Source organism: Ursus americanus, chromosome 3 (assembly GCF_024610735.1).
Source record: "Ursus americanus isolate L20-20 chromosome 3, mUrsAme1.1.p, whole genome shotgun sequence".
Classification (NCBI taxonomy): domain Eukaryota; kingdom Metazoa; phylum Chordata; class Mammalia; order Carnivora; family Ursidae; genus Ursus; species Ursus americanus.
The window spans coordinates 23316877-23332410 of NC_142129.1; the positions used below are offsets into that span (position 1 = coordinate 23316877).

Genomic DNA, 15534 nt, shown 5'->3' on the forward strand with positions numbered 1-15534 from the left:
ACAAAATATTACAAAACTTGTATTTCTTTTTTGGAATATACTGTAAGGTGAACTTTTTTTCTTTGCTGATAAAAACTGTTTTTTATCAATAGCAGAAATTAGGATGGTTGATTGGCTCTGCATCTAACCAGTGACAGGTGAGCCTGTGCAAATTTGAGGGTATGAGTCAAGAATTGAGCTTATGGCTTTCTGTTTCATTACTGTATTCGTGTGATAGAGGCCAGGGACTTTGACTTGCAGAGGTCATTCTGCCCATATCTGACGTCTTCCAAGTGGCTTTGATGACAGGGAGATCTGTAGTTAATTTCAGGTTAAGTGGTTCCTTCCTCATTTTTTAGTTCTCTAAAAGGCAAGCAGTAAATAATGCTGATTTAAGTGGAACTTCTCTCCCATATCTTGTGGCTTTTTCTTACTAAGGAGAGCAGTGGTGAGACTAAAGTTCTAAGAAGCATTGGAAAAGATGAAGTAATAGTAAAATTTCATTGTAAGCACTTGTCCTGTCTTATCTTTGAACCTTCAGCACCTGGCACAGTGCCTGTCTTCTAGCACCTAACACAAGGACGCTGCTCCCCCTTCCACTCTGTGTCAGGCTGCCGCCATCTGTAGCGCCGTCTTTGGCGTCCTGCTGGGCCATGGGAGTTTGGCATCTCACTTAATTTTGTTTCTCTGCAGGTTGTGCATTTGCCCAGTTCATGACTCAAGAAGCAGCTCAGAAATGCCTTGAAGCTGCTTCTCCGGAGACTGAGGTAAGGAGGACATTTCTTTTACCCCCTAACTTAGGGCATAGTGACTCCAAAGCCAGCATCTGCTGTTTATACCCAGCTTTATTAGTGCTATCAATAATATAACAATAATAAAGCTAACACTTATTGAACACCTGGTGTGTGTTAGGCACTCAGCTTTACATGTATTACCTTATTTATTCCTTATGTCAGTTCTATAGGGGTACGTAAGGTAATTAAAATTATACCTATTGGAGTGCGTGTGTGGCCTAGTCAGTTAAGGGTCCGACTCTTGTCTTCAGCTCAGGTCTCGATCTCAGGGGTGTGAGTTCAAACCCCATGTTGGGCTCCACGCTGGGCATGGAGCATACTTAAAAAAAAAAAGATCAGTTGTTATACCTATTTTATAAGTGAGGAAACAGGTATAATAATGTATCTAATGTTTATTAATCAGCCTTTATCATAGGCTGATGACATGAAAGGTTGGGACAGGAAGAGATTAAGGTCATCTTATAAAATGGAGTAAATGAGAGAAAATGTATGGGTGATGGATTTTTCTGTGTATTCTATAACCAAGTATATATTGTTTTGAGATAAGTTATCCTGTATTGCCATTATCTCTTTTTTTTTTTTTTTAAGATTTTATTTATTTATTTGGCAGAGATAGAGACAGCCAGCGAGAGAGGGAACACAAGCAGGGGGAGTGGGAGAGGAAGAAGCAGGCTCATAGCGGAGGAGCCTGATGTGGGGCTCGATCCCACAATGCTGGGATCACGCCCTGAGCTGAAGGCAGACGCTTAACCGCTGTGCCTCCCAGGCGCCCCTGCCATTATCTCTTAAATTCTCTTGAGTTAATACTACCATTTCATTAGCTTTCTTTAGAATTTAAAAAAATTGGCTATATATAGGTCAGTTTTCCTCAATTTGGGCCTACTTTGGGCCTAATCAGCTCCCTTAAAATACGTTACTACTGACTGCCCTAAGTATACACGTGGCCTTTCGCACAGCTGTACTAGATGTTAGGCTCAGCGGTCCACTTGCAGCCACCTGGGCTAAAACATCCTGCGGGTTGGGTTCCGTAGCATAATTGGGATTTGCAGTTTTCCCTTTCCTTGGCATTCCTTGTTGGGTGCTTAGTCTCTATTCATTATGAATTTTAAGAGAGAAGGTTGTAATTTGTTACAGGGTGGTGGGCTTAAACTGGATGGCCGGCAGCTCAGGGTCGACTTGGCAGTGACCCGTGATGAGGCCGCAAAGCTCCAGACAAAGAAGGTGAAGAAGCCAACTGGAACCCGGAACCTCTACCTGGCCCGAGAAGGCTGTGAGTAGTGGAAGGGAGACGTGAACCAGGCTTCTGAGTAGCGGGCCCCATGCTATGACAGTGACCAGCAACAGTATGTCTGGGGGCACGTTTCAAATTCAAAACCCACATGTCCTCTTCGACAGCATTACATTATTATTCCACTTTAGCAGATGGGGCTTTCTGTTAGGGCCTTCACTCAGTTTGTGGATTAACCAGTCCCATTCTCCTTTCTGCCTGCTTGCCTGAGACCTTTAGATCAGAGGATTCGCGGGGCAAAGAGGGAGGAAAAGCCCAAATTACCTTTGCTTCTTGTCATGATTTCTGATAGTTTTTCTGAAGGAGTTGAAAATTATGACTAAAATTACTCTTTTGAATTATTCATAGATTTAAAATGTGCACCCAGTACCTTTCCCTTAATGTCAGAAAGATAATCGGAAATTAGCTTCAATTAAAAATAAAACAAACCAGAAGAATCCCTTCCTCTAGGTTATACACTGTCAGCCTACCTGCTGCACAGCTGCACAGCCCGGACTGGTGATGTAAGGCCCTTAGCCTTTGGTTCTAGGCTTCTGTATGGCCAGGTGGCTGGTTTCAGGTTGGCTTAACTCACTGCTTAGTACTGACCCCCAAGTACACGAGGAACAGTAAAATTCCAAGGGCAGGTTATAGGTGGAGCATTTTGTATCCCAAATACCTAAAGTGTACTTGTTTTCAGAACTTCCTCTAGGCCTTTCCATCTGATGTTGGGCATACACATGAAGCTTTTTGAGGGGAGGGAAGGAGAAGTGGAGCAAATTCACTAAATGTTCAGTTTTAGTCCTTGAGAGCAGCACAGAGCTGAGAACTTAGCCCTGTAGCCTATTTCTGGACCTACCCAAATGCCACCATGTCCTGGCCAGCATAGTCCTCTGGGCCCTGTACAAAGAGGTTGCATCATTCAAATCACATTCCTCTTGTTGCTCAGTGAAAATTCCCTTGCTGATGTCTTGGCCTTTTTCCCTCTTTTTGCAGTGATTCGTGCTGGGACTAAGGCTGCTGAGGGTGTGAGCGCTGCTGATATGGCCAAAAGAGAACGGGTGGGTAGATTAGGCACCAGCCTTCAGGTTCTGCATGACTTCTTATAAATCAATAAATAATAACTATTGAATGCTGGAGGTGCCTGGCAGAGAGCCAAGCATCAGTCACACACCCTGCTTGCTTACAGTCTTGTTAGAGGGAAGGGCACGGGTGAAACAGCAAATAACCCAATATTGTACATCCTATGTGAGCGTTGTATGCCATTATAAGGACTGGGTCTTATTCTTTAATTTCCCAATGCTCAGCAGTAAATGTTTGCCAAATAGTATGCTTCTACAAAACGGAATAGACACTTAGAGGCTAAGGCTATATATAATTAGGTGTCAGTGTGAAGGCAGAATAACCTAAGAAAGGAAGATCAGAATGGGCTGGAGTTAGTAGGGAAGGAGGTAAATGTGGGTCTTAGAAGGAAGAGGTAAGATGTCCTTTTTTGGTAGGGGGTTATGTCCAGATTATAAAATCATCTTAGAAAAATTCTGTATCATGGGAGTTTCCACTGATAACTGATATCATTGAGTTTCTTTGGTGCTTAGTAGTGTTCATTCCCAGTAATTTTAACTTGCCCAAGTAGCCTACTTTCAAAAAGCTAAGCCAGCCTAGAATGATAAAGAGGCATGTTCATTAAGAGAATGAGCTTTGGTTCTTGGAGGTACAGAAGATGAGGAACAGAGATGAGAATATGATGACACCAAGAGGCAGTGTGTTTTTCCTGTGTACAGTTTCTAGTCTCATGTTCACAACTTTTTTTGGTAGTGAGCATCTGGAAATCATGGTATTTGTGGGGGCATTGTATGCCCTTTCTGATCACAATATGATAGTGACACATTTACTTTTCCCTTAGAACAAATTTTTCTAGCAAAAAGCTCAGTAGATTATATGCATTGTAATTCATAGCAGGCACAGCTTTTCCTGGGAGAAAAATCATGCTGTTGAACTCAGGCATGAGAGCCTCTTCAAGTAGCCCTTTAATATTCATTTCCAGAGTATTTTTATTTTGTGATTTGTTAGTACCTTTACCAAATAAGGAACAGCAGAAATAAGACTAGGTAAAAGAAAAAATTATTTTAAAACTTTTTTCTACTAATCCGATTTTCAAAAACACACCAGGAGAAGAATGTTATCTTCTCACTTTAGCAAACATTGCCCTGGGACTGGTGCTTTGTGCGGCATGGTTGAGGCCAGTGCTGTAAAGCAAAATTCATTTCTGTGGTCAGGGACAGTGTTTTGCCTCAAGGTGGCAGAGTTGAAACAACATTCTATCAAGTATTCTTTAAATAAATTCCATTTCCTTTTGGAAGGACTAAATAATTAGTTTGAGTTGGTGGGCAGATAAGGACTGGGCGTAGAGGGTAACCACAATATTATTTATTATTGCTTTGGGCCGGGTTTTGAATTTGGGATGTTTTTGTATATTACCTCATTTCAGCCTCACGTCAGTGCTGAGAGATTGGTATTTTGACCTGCAGTTCCACTTTGTAGAGGGAAAAACTGAGGCTTAAAAAATTTCATGTAACTTCTCCAGTTAGGGATGGATTTCCAATTTAGTCTGAATCGAGAGCCCATGATCTTATCACCTACCCACCAAATCTTGCCTCTTTGAACCTTTCTTTCCCTATGCTAGGCATAGGTGATTTCCCTTCTTTTGTCCATATGTGTGGTGATTGGATGGGGGGTGCTCACAGTTCTTTCCTTTTGGAGAATTATGAACTTGCATTTTCAAAGGGTAGATTATATTGTTGTTGTTGTTTTTTTAAAGATTTTATTTATTTGACAGAGAGAGACAGCCAGCAAGAGGGGGAACACAAGCAGGGGGAGTGGGAGAGGAAGAAGCAGGCTCCCAGCGGAGGAGCCTGGTGGGGCTCAATCCCAGAACTCCGGGATCACGCCCTGAGCCGAAGGCAGACGCTTAACGACTGAGCCACCCAGGCGCCCCATGGGTGGATTATATTGTTAACAATAACGATTGTTGTTCTTTCAGTTTGAGCTGCTGAAGCATCAGAAACTCAAGGACCAGAACATCTTTGTCTCCCAGACCAGGCTCTGCCTGCATAACCTCCCAAAGGGTGTGGACGACAAAAAGCTCAGAAAGCTGCTGCTGAATGCCACCAGAGGGGAGAAGGGGGTGCGCCTCAAGGAGGTGAGAGTTGGCCCTGCCCACTCCAGAGTTTGGTACTCCTCCTGGCTCAGACTGAGCATTTATTTCTGAGGTGGTGCTAGCAGATTGACAGTTTCTTTTGGGCGCTTTGTCAACAGATGAGGCTGAGTTTGGCAGTTTTCATGTTTGTTTGTTTTCTCTTCTTAGAACAGCCTTTCACACGTATTGTCCAAATTGCAGCAGAATATGAGGAAGCGTCTGCCCTCATGGATTAATTTGATTGCTTGCTGTGTGCTCAGCATAGCAGGTGCTGTAATGTTAATTTTCTCGCAGAGAAAATAATCTGTGTAGTTTGCTCTTTAGAAGAACATTTTACTGCCATTTAGGCTCTTATTGTATGGAAAGAGTCCTCAGTGCTGTGTGGTAAGCACAGAGAGCCATGCGGGCCTTCAACAGTTGCGTTAGACAAACACGGGATTCGCACCAAGATTTGGTTAGACTGCTGTGTGAGTACAGAGACTTCTCTGCCCCACCCTCTGCAAACCTTTGTCACGGCATTTACTATCACACCGGCCTGTCGTCGTCTGCTGGTCATTTCTCCCGGCCACACTGAGCTCTTTGAGAGCAGGTATGTCACTGCTCCCAGTTCTTGGCAGAGTACCTGGAACAGAGTAATCTTACTATGTATTTATTGAGTAAGTAACACAGCCAATATTATAAATCTACTTTGCTCTGATTTGTGACTGTAAACTGTTTTCCTGATCCTGGAAGATCTCTTCAAAATGTATGGCATTGGTATTTGGGGAATTACATGAGAGAATGTGAACGTATCAGCACATATCTGACACCACTCTTAGTAAAACTGTTCAAAGTGTTACTGGTGTAGAGGTCAGTTGTGTAATTTCTCCTATCAGCATCCACAATACTTAGTAAGTGCCTGTACATTGAAAACCTGTCATCAGGGAATTTTTATTTTTTAAGATTTTATTTATTTATTTGAGAGAGAGAGAAGGAAAGAGCACAGAGGGAGACGGAGAGGGAGAAGCAGGCTCCCCACTGAGCAGGGAACCCTACTTAGGGCTTGATCCCTGGACCCCGGGATCATGACCTGAGCCGAATGCAGATGCTTAACCAGCTGAGCCAGCCAGGTGCCCCCAGTTAGGGAAATTTATGTGTTTTACAATATTTGTGTTGTATTGAATTTTCTCTTTATTTTTTAAGAAACTCATACTGTTGTCATTTTAAGGGGATTGTCTTTTTTTTTTTTTTTTAAGATTTATTTGTTAGAGAGAAAGAGCATGAGCAGGAGGAACAGAGGGAAAGGGAGAGCGAGAATCTCAAGCAGACTCCACACTGAGCATGGAGCCCCATGCAGGGCTCAGTCTCACTACCCTGAGATCATGACTTGAGCCGAAACAAGAGTCGAATGCTTAACTGACTACACCACCCAGTGCCCCTTGAATTGTCTCTGTAATTCTTTAATATGTGTAGGTATGGTATCTCAGCAAGATCATAAGCTTCTTGAGGACAGGAACCTGGTTTTAAGCTTTTCTTAACTTCCCTACAGTACATGGCACAGTCGTAGGGACAGCGTAGGTACCAGAAGTATGCCAAATGCAGCATCCACGTGTCCTAATACCTTGATGTCTCCATTACATCAGAACTGCAGCTTCTGGGAGAAATAGCATGTAAACAGTCAGTTTTTCCAAGATTGCTACTATGTTATGGTACCCTCAGTGCCCCAGGACACCTATTACATTCAGCTTAAGGATTTAAGGAAAAATCATGCCAGAGAAGATCTGAGCTCTGAGCAAAGCCAGCTGAAGCTTCTTCCTATAATCCTGAGGCTGTATGTTAGGCAGGCCCTTCTCCATGCCTGAATGTCTTTCAAAGATTTATTTATTTGAGAAAGAGAAGGGGCAGAGGGAGAGGGGGAGAAGCAGACTCCCTGCTGAGTGAGGAGCCCGACATGGGGATTGATCTCACGACTCTGAGATCATGACCTGAGCTGAAATCAAGAGTCGGATGCTAAACCGACTGAGCCACCCTGGAGCCCCTCAGTCTTTCTTAACTAAAGCCATCAGGCCTTCTTTTCCTTCTTTAGTAATTTCCTTTCTGAGTTGCTTCTTCAATGATGAAATCTATGGACAACACTTCATCCTCAGTGATAACTTACACCATTTAAAGTACCACATACCTCGCAATTTGTATGTATTGTCCACAGTTGACTGTTGTAATTGGGGGGGGGGGTGTATTTTATTTACATGCATATTTATAGGTTTTTGTTGATCTCTGTAAACTCTTAGAAGCCAGCAAGTATCTGTTTAATTGGTTTTGTGCTTTCAGTAGGTGTATTCTAATAAGACAGTGGTAAGTGTTACTCCAGTATGACTGTTGCGGCAGTGATAGGGATGAGGATTCTGTCCCAATCACCTGATTTCTCAGTGAGTCTGTTCATGCTCTCATCCTTTAATCATGGGTTCTTTCTCTTCTTCTACTCTTAGTGTAGGGTGATGCGAGACCTCAGAGGAGCGCATGGCAAAGTTAAGGGTCAGTCCCTGGGCTATGCCTTCGCAGAGTTCCAGGAGCACGAGCATGCCCTGACAGCCCTACGCCACATCAACAACAATCCAGAGATCTTTGGGCCTCTGAAGGTGAGCCTCAGCCTGTGGGTGGACCTGTTCCTTTGAGGGCCATTTGCAGAAAACCATTTCTCTCCTTTGTGTCCTGTGTCCTCTTGACTTGTGTGTGGTGGGGAAGAGTCAATGGAGGGAGTAAGCAGTGATTCAGCTGATAAGATGATTAGAGGGAACCGAAATCTAAATTGGATAGACTGCTTACAGAATGGCCCCTTACCTTTAAGTAGAGTAAGTGAGCAGGAGAGAGGGGGCAGTGGTGGGGGACAGCTCAGCTCACTGCACTCAGAAACTAAGAAATCTAATGAATGACATTCTCCTTCTGACACAGAGACCGATAGTGGAGTTCTCTTTGGAAGATCGAAGGAAACTTAAAATAAAGGAACTGAGGATTCAGCGCAGCCTGGTACAGAACTAAATGTTTTTCTGTTTTTGCCTCTTTTTTTTTTTTTTAATTGTGGTCAAATACACATAACATAAAATTTACTATTTTTAAGTGTAGAGTTCAGTTATAACAGTTTTTTTCAGGCTATATTTAAACTCCTATTTTGTTCAGTTTGTGGTTCTGCACCCTTGACGTAGGGCTCTACCTCATTAGGTGTTAACACTTTACTGTTAGTTCCCTAGAACTCTCCAGGCCATCCTCTCTGCTGGCCTTTCTTGTGAGAGCTCCACAGAGGGGAAAGAAAGGGGAGCGGAGAATCAGGCTGATTTTATTAGCAATGAGCGATACCAGTGCAATGTTTGGTCACATACCTGTCAAAGGTAATGGCCCAGATGAAAGTTTTACGTTGCTGTAGATTTCAGCTATCTCTTCCATAATTCTTCTTTCTTCTTAGATAGCTCCAGAAACGTGATGCCTGATAGTTTTAGTAATGTTTTTGATCTAGTGTGGTGTAAAGGAAAGAACGGGAACACGAATAGTCATGTTCAGACTCGGGCTGTACCCCTGAGTTCCTTAGCAAGTTAGTACCTCTCTCAGCTTCAGTTTAGTTTGTAAAATAGGATTACCAGTATCTGCCTCACATGATTGATAAGGATTAGATGGTAACAGTGTGTGGGCAGCACACAGTCAGTACTCATTCTCTCACCCCTCTTGCCCTAGGATGTAGAAGGCCCGAGTATTCTTGATACCATAACTGCTACAGCTTTCGTCAATAACATGCCTGAATTTGCTTGTATACCAGACCTCTGTACTCTTTGGGGTGTGTACCACAGGCCTGGCTAATAGAAGAGCAGTTTCAGCGGTCCATACGGCGGTCCCGGGTAGGAAAATCTGGGACCTGGTTCTTGTTCGAGGCAGCCTTGTGGTCCTAGGTATAAACTGACTTACTGCCTTAAGCTATTGCTTGGGAGTGATTCTGAAACTAGTGGCTTAAAAAACGATTCAGGTGGCTTTATTTGTTGCTTACACTTATGTAATAAAGAAGAAACATGTAAGATGAGCTGCTCTTTCTGTGTAAAAGTGCCTCTTTCCCTGACTGACTTCTACACAGTTTCCGCATTCAGATCAAGTGTGCTTCCTCAGGTAGCATTTTCCCACCTCTCTCAAAGGAGGTAAGACCTCATAACTTGTACTTTCGTGAACTTCCTTAAGGTCGTTAGTTTTTCACTTTGCCTTGTTTGTGTGTCTCGTATCCTCCACTAGGCTGTGAGTCCTCAAAGGTAGACACTATTCTTTCGCTCTGTACCCTTACCTTAGAAACAGACTGGCGCGTTACAGGCATATAATCGATCTTTGTTGTATCAATTATTACACTAATGTGGATCTTCTTTTTCTTCTTCTAGTACAGTTCACCATAAATCTGTAACATACTTTATGCCTTCCTTCTCATAGCATCTTTTCCTGGTCTTTATTTCAATTATTCCTTCTCTAGCATTCTTCCTTTCTTTATGTAGATTCGAGTTTCTGACCTCAGTCATCTTCCTTCTCTGAAGAAATTCACTTAGCCTTTCTTGCAAGACCGGTCCCCTAGTGACAAATTCCTTTCATTTTGTTTGTCTGAGAAAGTCTTTATTTCTCTTTCACTTTTGAAGGATACACTGGGTACAGAATTCTAGGTTGGTGACTTTTTGTCCCCAAAACTTTAAATATTTCTCTGTTCTCTTCTTTCTTACATGGCTTCTGAAGAGAAATTCAGTGTAATATTATCTTTTTTCCTCTGTAGGTAAGGTATTCTTTACCTTACGCCCACCCCTTCTTCCAGATCTTCACTTTGTCTTTAGATTTTGTACAGTTTGGTGTGATATGCCTGGGTAGAGAGTTGTCAATATATATGCTGTTTGGTGTTTGGCTGAGCTTCCTGCATCTGTGGTTTAGCGTCTGTCACTAAGTTTGGCAAATTCTCACCCCTTATTATTTCAAATATTTCTTCTGTTCCTTTCTCTCTTCTCCCTCTGGGATTCCCATCACACATTTGTTTAACAATTGCCCCATGCGGGGCGCCTGGGTGGCACAGCGGTTAAGCGTCTGCCTTTGGCTCAGGGCATGATCCCGGCGTTATGGGATCGAGCCCCACATCAGGCTCCTCCGCTATGAGCCTGCTTCTTCCTCTCCCACTCCCCCTGCTTGTGTTCCCTCTCTCTCTGGCTGTCTCTATCTCTGTCGAATGAATAAATAAAATCTTAAAAAAAAAAAAAAAAAAAACAATTGCCCCATGCTACTGGTTTTTCTTTTTTCTTTCTTCCTACTGGCTTTCGAGTCTCTGGCGTGCATGTACTTTCGCCTGTTTCCGCATATGGAAAGGGAGGTGGTGGTTTTGTGTCCCTCAACCTGGTAACCATCTGTTACTGTGTCAGGGCCTGTGACCTTGTATTCACTTTCCTATAATTTCTGACTATTCAGGAGAAGGATTCTCCTTCTTCCACTAAGTTCTCGTAAAGCTCCTTTTCTGCTGAGTGTTTCCAGCAAATAAACCTCATCCAGAAACTAGATGGCAGTCTCTTGTTTTATGCAGCAAAAAGTGAAATCCAAGCCTGCAACTGGTGAGCCCCAGCAGGAGCAACCAGCACTTGGAAAAGTCCAGCAACGGAAATCAGCTCAAAACCACACACAGGGACAGAGCAAGGCCCCCCCGGAGCAGAAGGGGAAGGTGCACTCGACCTCGTGGACAGGCTTCCAGACCAAGGCTGAAGTAGAGCAGGTGGAGCTGCCTGATGGGAAGAAAAGAAGGAAGGTCCTCGTGCTCCCCTCCCACCGAGGCCCCAAAATCAGGTGAGATGCAGAATGATGGCAGAGCACAGCTGGTGGCTTCTAAGAGGGCTTGGTTTTGCTTAGCCCTTTTCCTCTTTGTGGCTTCTGTTTGGATGCAAGGTACGTTTAGTACTGTGTCAGTCCCCTATAAAGGGTTAATGTGCAAGCCTGTCTACACTAGCAGAGATGTCGCTCTTGGAACAATCGGAGGCCGGAATAGGACTAGCAGAGGGGGCCTGGGAGGAACTCCTAGGGCAGCTTTCGTGCCCTTTTTTCCCTCTTCTGAGGAGCTTCCTCCCATCCGGAGGGCCGTCTCTGTCAGCTGAGGACCACCTACTTGAGCTTATCTTGCAGATCCTGTTTGAGGCAACAGATGAGTGCTATCAACAAAAGTCAGTCTTTACAAAATATTTGTTAAATAAATGACGGTTTTTGAGAATCCCTTGGGGTTTTAAGCCAAAATAAAAAAGTATACAAATGTGGAGCCGTAGGGTATTCTGTTACAGTTTCCCTTTTTAGAATGACTTATCCTGAGCTTAGAAAGAGCCAGTGTAAGAAAAAGAATTTTATCCTGTGGCTGAGACAGCCTCGGAGGTGCCAGTTAGAGGGAGAACTCGGAGTGACACTTACCTGACCTCTTATTTCAGGCTGCGGGACAAAGGCAAAGTCAAGTCTCTCCCTCCCAAAAAGCCAAAGCCCCAGATGAACCAGCAGAAGTCCGAGAAGCAGACAGTACCTTCCAAGCAGGTGAGTTCTATGGGGCATGAGGCTTTGGTATGGCAGGGCTCTGCCACGGCTGGTAGCCACTTGTGTGCCCTGATTAGTTAAGCAAAAAGAAAGGGCTTCTGGATGGCAGCACCCTCTTTTAGAGGCTGTTGAGGTATGCAGTTCTAAACGTGGAGAGAACCTAGGGCGCCTGGCTGGCTCAGGCAGAAGAGCATGTGACTCTTGATCTTGGGATCATGACTTCGAGACCCATGTTGGATGTAGAAATTATTTTTAAAAATAATTAAATAAACTTAAAAAGAAATGGGGGCACCTGGCTGGCTCAGTCAGTTAAGCATCTGATTCTTGATTTCAGCTCAGGTCTTGATCTCTCAGGGTTGTGAGTTCAAGCCCCACATTGGGCTCCACACTGGGCATGGAGCTTACTTTAAAAAATCTTAATTAAAATAAATAAGAAATAAGTTATTAAGTAAGTAATTAAATAGATAAATAAAAGTAGAAAGAACCCACATATTAGTTTCTCTACTTTAACAATTCTCTTGTTTTACCTGTTCCTCATACATATTGCCCCCTGCCCAGAGTATATTAAGGCAAACTCTGCTTCACATGTAAATATGCCTTATATGAAAATGAGATTTATTGCTTAGAAAAGTACCTCAGAATGCATCTCCAACTGACTGGGCCTTAAAAATATGCATATATTATGCCATTATCATATCTAATGAAATTACTAAGCCCCAATATCATCTGATACGCAGCCCGTATTAAAATGTCTCCAGTTGGGGCGCCTGGGTGGCACAGCGGTTAAGCGTCTGCCTTTGGCTCAGGGCGTGATCCCGGCGTTACGGGATCGAGCCCCACATCAGGCTCCTCCGCTATGAGCCTGCTTCTTCCTCTCCCACTCCCCCTGCTTGTGTTCCCTCTCTCGCTGGCTGTCTCTATCTCTGTCAAATAAATAAATAAAATCTTTAAAAAAAAATAAATAAAATAAAATGTCTCCAGTTACCTCAAAAATATTCTTCTGTAGTTAGTTGGTTAGTACAAATTAAGATCCAGACAGAGTCCACACATTACATTTGGTTTTTATATCTCTTAAATCTTTTTTTTCCTGTAATACTCCATCTTCCTCGTCACCCCCCTTTTTTCCATGCTAATGATTTGTTGGAGAAACTGAGTGATTTGCCCTTTAGAGTGGATTACATTGTGAGTTTAGCTGCTTGCTGCCTGGTGTCCTGTACCTGTTCCTGTGGTACCCCGTATCGCCTGTAAACTGGTAGTTAGATGAATAGGCTTGATTCGATTCAAGTTGAGTTTTCTTTTTCTTTTTGTAAAGATTTTATATATTTTTTTTCAAAGATTTTATTTATTTATTTGACAGAGAGAGAGACAGCCAGCGAGAGAGGGAACTCAAGCAGGGGGAGTGGGAGAGGAAGAAGCAGGCTCCCAGCGGAGGAGCCCGATGTGGGGCTCGATCCCAGAACGCCGGGATCACGCCCTGAGCCGAAGGCAGACGTTTAACCACTGTGCCACCCAGGCGCCCCAAGATTTTATATATTTTTAAGTCATCTCTACACCTGATGTGGGGCTTGAACTCATGACCCCGAGATCAAGAGTCACGTGCTCCACCAAGTGAGCCAGCCAGGCGCCCCTCAAGTTCAGTTTTCTTGGCAAGAGTATTTCATGGGTGGTGCTGGGTGCTTTCTGTTGCATTAGCAACCTAAGGCGGGTAAGGTCTGGTTACCCCATTTTTAGTGATGCTCAGGTTGATCGGTAGACCTGTAGGCTTAGAGGTTGTCTGTCTGTCTGCCATTTGTGGAGTTCCCATCAGTCTCTCACCTAATGGTTTTAGCCCCCATTGATGATTACTGTCTAGATCCAGGATTTCAATATGGGGTGCAGAACGGTGATTTTCTAGGGTTTTTTTTTTTCCCCCAGTTCTTTTGCATTGTTTTGCTAGAATTCTAGAGAAAAAAAATCTTCCCTTGTCAACTATATGGTTACCATGAAGTACCATTTGTATAGGAAAGGCAGGATAAATGCTTGATTTCATTTCCCTTTATCAGTTTTCAGAGTAATGAGTTGGTGCCCTACCAACCTCCTATGGTGACCAGTAAGATCTTTTAGTATTATAGATTCTGGAGTTTTTATATACTTGATGTGTTATAATCAAATGCAGTTATTATTTTTGTCCCATTTAGGCTAGCAGAAGGTACTTCAGGTTGGCTCCTGAGTCCTTCCGATATGACCCTGTCTTTGGTGGTGTCCTTGCTTTCTGGTACAACCAGATGTCCCAGCTCATCTTACATGTTTCTTCCCTGGTCCTGGCATTAGCCATTTTTCCAAACAGCCCTAGTTCCTTTTAGTAGACATTGTAGTTCTACATTCTTGAACATTTGAGGTCAAGATTTCTTTTCCCCTTCCCTAGTCCCTTTATTTTAAGTTTCAAGGGTAAAAGAAGCATTAGCTTCTCCTATTCAAGGAATCTGTGCCTCTGGGAAGTATGACCCATATCGTACTATCGTATAGAGCTCTACCTCTGAAATCCCATTAGCATCGAGGGAAAGGGCCAGCAAGAAGATGCAAACTCTGGGCTGACTCATCTGCGGGAAGATTCTCGCAAGAGCGTTGAGAGGGAGAGCTCGGAAGCATTCGCACGGTATTTTAGTGGGGCCCTTCTCTTAGGCATTCCTGGTCTGGTTTCTTGCCAATGGATGGTTCATTTTGGTTTTTTTAAGGATCACTCTCTGAATGTCCACTTCTTGTGGCTGACAGGATTTCTTATTTTCTCTCTTGGGTGGCATAAAGGTAAGGTGACATTCAATGCTTGAAATTGATTATCTTGTTTTTCCTTACCTTTCATTTATAGGCCCCTAGAAAAAAGGCTAAGGGAAATAAGACCGAAATCCGCTTCAACCAGCTGGTCGAACAATATAAGCAGAAGTTACTGGGACCTTCTAAAGGAGCGCCTCTTGCAAAGAGGAGCAAATGGTTTGACAGTTGATGGTGGCGGCGGACTGGATAAGAAGCTGGATTCTCAGTCAAACTCCCAGGTCTCCCTCTACCCCCTAATGTTATTCTCTGAGGGAAGGACACCCCCTTTCCTCCCCAGTGCACTGCCACTTTGTTGGGAGGCCCCCCGGGCTGTGCACATTTGCACTTTGGGCCCTCCCCAGTGCGTGATTAGTGAACCACAAAAAGTAGTCTCAGAAAAACATCGCCATGCTTTTTGTGTATTATCCAAGTTACTCTGTGAATTGTGTTTGTAATTATTACCCGTTCAGTCCTTTGTTTCTCAAATGGAAGCAGTTGTAAAGAGGATTCTTGAAGGCTGAATTTTTAAGATGTATATTTTACGTGTCTCCTCTAAATGAGCTATTTTTTGGCTTTTTGAATAACAAACTATTTCTCATTTCTAATAGATGTGAATCCTTTATTATTTATGAACATTTTTGACATTCCTAACTAATTCGGTTACATAGTTCTACGTAATGCAGGAATTAAGTAAGAACGGAGAAAAATGATTTCCAACCTAATCTCTGAGAGTGGGAGAAACTGGGAAAGTCATTGAGGGCAGTGGGGCCTGGCAGAGAGCAACACCTGATAATTGTTTGCCAGATGAGTGGGTTCTTATGGGCAGTTGACTAGAAATCAGTTTGCAGTGGCCCACTGTCACTAGCCTGGCTGGTGATGACCCATATTTTCTCTCCTCAGGACTTAACAGAGGTAGGGTTTGGTGGAGGGAGCAGTGAGCATGAGGCCTAGGCTCTAGCTTGTCCTGCCTT

At 43.4% G+C, this 15534-nt stretch overlaps 1 protein-coding gene across 1 annotated transcript in view; it reads left to right on the forward strand.

The window, feature by feature from the left end:
* The window catches only part of RBM28 (RNA binding motif protein 28), a 30308-nt gene extending 15140 nt beyond the window's left edge, over positions 1-15168 (forward strand). The window contains exons 11-19 of the mRNA XM_045792713.2: positions 673-746; positions 1908-2043; positions 3037-3101; positions 5081-5239; positions 7702-7851; positions 8165-8239; positions 10791-11047; positions 11674-11773; positions 14619-15168. Coding sequence (XP_045648669.1) covers positions 673-746; positions 1908-2043; positions 3037-3101; positions 5081-5239; positions 7702-7851; positions 8165-8239; positions 10791-11047; positions 11674-11773; positions 14619-14753 — 1151 coding nt within the window. The 3' untranslated portion in view covers positions 14754-15168. The remainder of the gene's footprint in view (positions 1-672; positions 747-1907; positions 2044-3036; positions 3102-5080; positions 5240-7701; positions 7852-8164; positions 8240-10790; positions 11048-11673; positions 11774-14618) is intronic.
* The last annotated feature ends 366 nt before the right edge of the window (positions 15169-15534 follow it).